The 4737-nt window shown below is 33.7% G+C and overlaps 1 protein-coding gene across 1 annotated transcript; it reads right to left on the bottom strand.

Annotated features, from left to right (window-relative positions):
• Window positions 1–974: 974 nt before the first annotated feature.
• LOC18103004 (uncharacterized) lies at window positions 975–4104 on the bottom strand. The gene is made up of 3 exons (XM_024581541.2): window positions 1951–4104; window positions 1650–1740; window positions 975–1328 (listed from the first exon to the last, which is right to left on the bottom strand). Exons 1-3 carry the CDS (start codon window positions 3922–3924, stop codon window positions 1138–1140), a joined length of 2256 nt encoding a protein of 751 aa, XP_024437309.2. The 5' UTR covers window positions 3925–4104; the 3' UTR covers window positions 975–1137.
• Window positions 4105–4737: the final 633 nt, after the last annotated feature.

The raw sequence follows: 4737 nt of genomic DNA on the forward strand, positions 1-4737 counted from the left end.
TAGTTTAAGGTGAATTAAATTTACTCGTACTGTAATCTTAATTTTATTCTTGATAATATTTTATCTAATTTTGTAGTTCTTGTCGGATGAATTTTGTACGTAATGGAATTGTAGATAGTTTTTTTGTTAAAGTAATTTTTTTATATAAAGTGTGATTTATTTCATGATGTTAAATCCACAATATTAAATCCACAATATTTAAATTAAAAACCATCAATATTAATATATATTTTTTAAAATTATTTTATAACCTCAATTTCAAAAGCATTCTTAACCAAACACATTAAAACTACTTTTTCTTCAACATCAATTTCAACTACAGTTTTAACCAAACACCTATTTTTTCAAACCAACCTCAACTAAAAGTACTTTTTATAAAATAATTTTTTTCAAACCACAACAGCTACCGCAATACCAAACACACTCTAAATCAGTATCAGGATTGTTCTAGAAATTCAAAAAATAATTTTTATTTTTTAAAAAATATTTTTGATATCGCTATATTAACTATCTAAAAATATTAAAAATTTTAATTTTAAGTAAAAACCAGCTTTAAAAAATCACTCACAAAACTTTGATTATAATGCAAAAATAAACAACCTCTAAGCGGTATCCTTTCTAGCGGAGCGGGACACCATGCGCGGAGGGAAATTTGTCTTGAACTGGAAAACGATGTTCAAGATGGCAAACAGGGTTTGGTGCATATCAAATCTGTTCCTCTCATTGGCAAATCCACTCTCGAGTATGAAAGGCAGAATTTAAAAATCAATTTCATTAACAAATAATCATCTCCCAAGTTTGACCAATGGAATTCAAAGAAAGAAAAGGTCAGCTAAATGAACACGAACAATAATTTTCATTAACAAAGGTCATTATTCGGTGTCTCAGTTGAAGATGCCCGGAAACAAATGGCATGGTTATAGAGAAGAGGAGGAGGAGACAGTATCAGTTACTTGAGCATGATGGAGAATGACTCAGGAAAAAAATTAGCAAGACCTTTCCCCGCTTTTATTTTCTTATCTGGGTATTGTTTTCTATACATATAATACAACCTAGCTGGTGAACTGGAACTGGAAAGAATAGAGGATGGGATACAAATGGAAAGCACTGAAACAATCAACTCTTGCTTCAAAGTGATTACAATAGCCTATGATTGAGCTCAGACGTACATGATAATAAGGCTTCTCTTACTTGAAGATTGTTAGAGTCCATATGAAGAGCATCTTCATAGAGCCTCCTTGCTTGCTGCAGCAACTTCACTTTCTCTCTACTATTAGTTGGCCGTAAACGGGATCTCTGCTGCAATACCACACCCCATCTATACAAGGCTGCAATCCACCAATGTTAAAGTTCAGTATAATTTTATACTTTCTTGACACACCACTTTTTTTTCTTTTTTGTTGCTTCTGAACGAATTCAATTTATTGTTGCACAAATAAAAGAACTTTATGCTGGCAATTGAACGTGTGTTTGAATGACGATAATCTTATCTTTGCAACTCCTACATTGCCGTGCTCCTTAGAACTCCAGGTAAGTCATGATTCTCCCTTTGCAATTGTCTTAAATGGATATCATCTTTTGTCAAACAGATCCTTCCAGTATAAGTTTATAACTCGATTGACTTTTAGTAAAGAAAAAAAGTTACTCACCATCTGGTGCGTAGACATTGCCTTTGGACATCATGGCATCAAATTTGTCAATTGCAGCCAAGAACACCTTTTCAGCATCATAAGCAGCTTCCTGAAATCCAAAAAAGATTGAAGATTCAGCACTGGATGTTAAATTGTTAAAAGTAAGCTGCAACCTGAAAGGTTATTCCTGTAGTCCAAATCCTAACTGAGCTAATTACATGGACACTTGTACAAGAAGGGCCAAACCAAGCAGCCTTAGCAATACATACAGAATCAACAATAAAATTATAACAATGTCAAGGTGCCAGTGAACACTTACTGGTCCAATATCTGCAATCAACTGAGCACGAAAGGAGAGGGCAAGGCCCCAATTGTACAAGGCTCTCACATCATTCCCATCAATCGATAATGCCAGCCTATATTTTCTGCCCGCTTCAACTAGGAGTTCTTCACACTCTTCACACACATTTACAAGTACAGATGCTATTTTATCTTTCTTTATTACCTGATCATCTAGACCTTTGAGCATTCCACCATGATCATTTGCATAAAACGGATCCCTTCTTGAGAGGAGAGTTCGCAGCTCGCGACTAATCTTTAATTTTAGTTCTCCATGAAGAAGATATGTATTGCCCAATTGGCCGACAGCCAACAGACTCATGGGCTTCATGGCTATGGCTTTGGAAAGTAACTTCGCAGACTTGTGCAAAATAATTTCTACATGCTCTTCATCACTCCTTCCCCTTAGAAACTCCTTGGCTTGTTTCAGAAGGTTGTTAGCTTCTGTAAGGTGCCTATCAAACACCACGTCATCTGAAACCACTGAAGAAGAAGAAGACGAAACAACTTCACTATCAGGTACTGACTGGTGATCACCTAAATGCAAATCATCATCCACCCACCCTTCTTTGAGTTGAGACCTGTAACTCTCATCTTCACTCATCTTCCAGGTGTGTGAGGATCTGTAAGCTCTGGAGGATTTCCTGTACATCTGCTTTTGTACGAAGTTAGTTTCTGTTTCCATTTGTTCTAAACTGACACCAAAATCCACAGAATCAAATAGATTATCCTGGGATTTCCATGTTTCAGTTTCATTATTTTGATCCATCTTCCAATAAACACCATGATTACCCATGAACTGCAACCTGTTATTTTGGTAACGATACTCTTCATTATTAACAAGTCTTTTTCTATCCCCACCTACATCCCCCAAATTCATCTTTCCATTTTCTGAAACAATTCTAGTCCTTTGACTATCCAAATTCAAAGCAGACTTATTCATTGAACCTTGAGAAAACAGGAAATCCCTATTCGCTTTCTCATTATCAACAGCATTAAGAACCTCTTCTTCAACAACTGGCGTCGAGTTATTTCCTTGAGCTCGATCATTTTCCACACCCTTCGCAGTCCCCTGCTTAGCAATCTCTTTCTCTTTCTCCTTCACTTTATTACTCTTTGAACTAACCGCTTTCTCTCCAAACAAACCCCCAACAAATTGTAAAAACTCAAACCCAACTTCACCAATCTCCTTACCTTTCATACTTGAAGATGATTTCTGATTCTCAACTAACACACCATTAACATTTCCTGAATTAACGATATTTGCCTGGACAATATTTCTCGCATTCAAAGCCGAAGCCTTTATCGATTGAATCACATTAACATAATTCTCCAAATCACCCAATTTAATTTCTTTAGAATCAATAGCTCTCTGTATATCATTCTTCAAGTCACTAGCTTTAACATCAAAACCATCAAAAAAACCCACTAAACTCCTTAACCTCTCACTATAAACCCTAAAAAACTCCTCTTTAGCTTTTCTCTTAATTCCATTCACATTAAACTCATTAAAACTCCCCCCACGTACAAACCCAAAGGAAAACCCAACAGCAAAAACCAAAACAGAAGCTGGAAACACTACAATTGAAGAAACCCTTACCCTAGAAATTGCAAGGGCACAAAAAATACCCAATATAAACATAAAGACATGTTTTTTATCGTCGATTCCTATAGAAACTAGAAAATTCCTCAACTGGGTTGACTCACCCGAGTTGACTGAGTCACCACCAATGAGTCCCAAGTCGTGCCAGCCATTATAAGTGTCTGAAGCAGATGCTTTGATTGGAGAGAAATGTCGGGGTTTGTGAGTAAAGAGAGGGTTTTTTGTATGGGAAATGCGAAGGAGGGATTTTTTATTTTCTCGAGAAAGTGAATGAAAATGAAAGAGGAAAATTGAAGGAGGGGATTGTGGAGCTGCGCAATTAATTGGGTTTATAAAAATTAGGGTTTTCATTTGGGAATTTTGTTGATCGAAGATTGAAGTGTTTGAAGTGGAAATTTTCTGTTTGTTGTTACACTTGCAACCCAGGAGGAATTTCAGTTGGTTAGTTTGTTAGGCACATTTAAAGAGAGGAGAAGTGGAGGAAGGGACCTCAGAGGGAAACAAAGAAGACGACACGTCGCTGAACATCACATGTTCTACTTCTACCCTCGTAATTTACTCATTACAATCCAACTATTCTTTAAATAATAATAATAATGATAATTTAAAATAAAAAATTATATGTTTTTATATTATTTTGACATTAAATTTTTTTTTTAAAAAAATATTTTAATATATTTGTAAATAAAAAATACTTTAAAAATAATATCTATTATATTTTTTAAATAATCAATTGATATTTTTTGATGTTATATTTATATTTCTCGCATGTTATCTTGTAATTAAAAAGAAAAAAACTAATTTTTTTGGTCATATTTTTCCTTGCAAATCTTCGTAAATGTTGTAGTCTCTCGTAAAAACACTAGGAGGTTGATTAGAATTAAGTACTACTCAAATATTTTAAAATTTTAGGGTAAGAAAAGGAAAAAATTGGATTTTATATTCAAATGTAATATTTTTTAATTTGTAGAACTAGAAGACTATCTTTATAAATATACTAAGTTTGAAAATATATTTATGATGTTTTCACATATTCATTTACAAATTTATTTTTTATTTTTTAATTATAAAAAAACCATTTAGATTCCTTAGTTTTAATTCTAATTCCTTATTTTCCATTTCACATTTCAGTCATTTATATTTTATAATCAAATAAATCAACTT

Source organism: Populus trichocarpa, chromosome 11 (genome assembly GCF_000002775.5).
Source record: "Populus trichocarpa isolate Nisqually-1 chromosome 11, P.trichocarpa_v4.1, whole genome shotgun sequence".
Taxonomy (NCBI): domain Eukaryota; kingdom Viridiplantae; phylum Streptophyta; class Magnoliopsida; order Malpighiales; family Salicaceae; genus Populus; species Populus trichocarpa.

Coding starts and splice junctions, on each gene's coding strand:
- LOC18103004 (XM_024581541.2), bottom strand. CDS start 3,924: ATGAAAACCCTAATTTTTATAAACCCAATTAATTGCGCAGCTCCACAA. Junction 1,741..1,950: donor TGATTGCAGATATTGGACCA/GTAAGTGTTCAC, acceptor TTTGGATTTCAG/GAAGCTGCTTATGATGCTGA. Junction 1,329..1,649: donor CAATGTCTACGCACCAGATG/GTGAGTAACTTT, acceptor GGTGGATTGCAG/CCTTGTATAGATGGGGTGTG.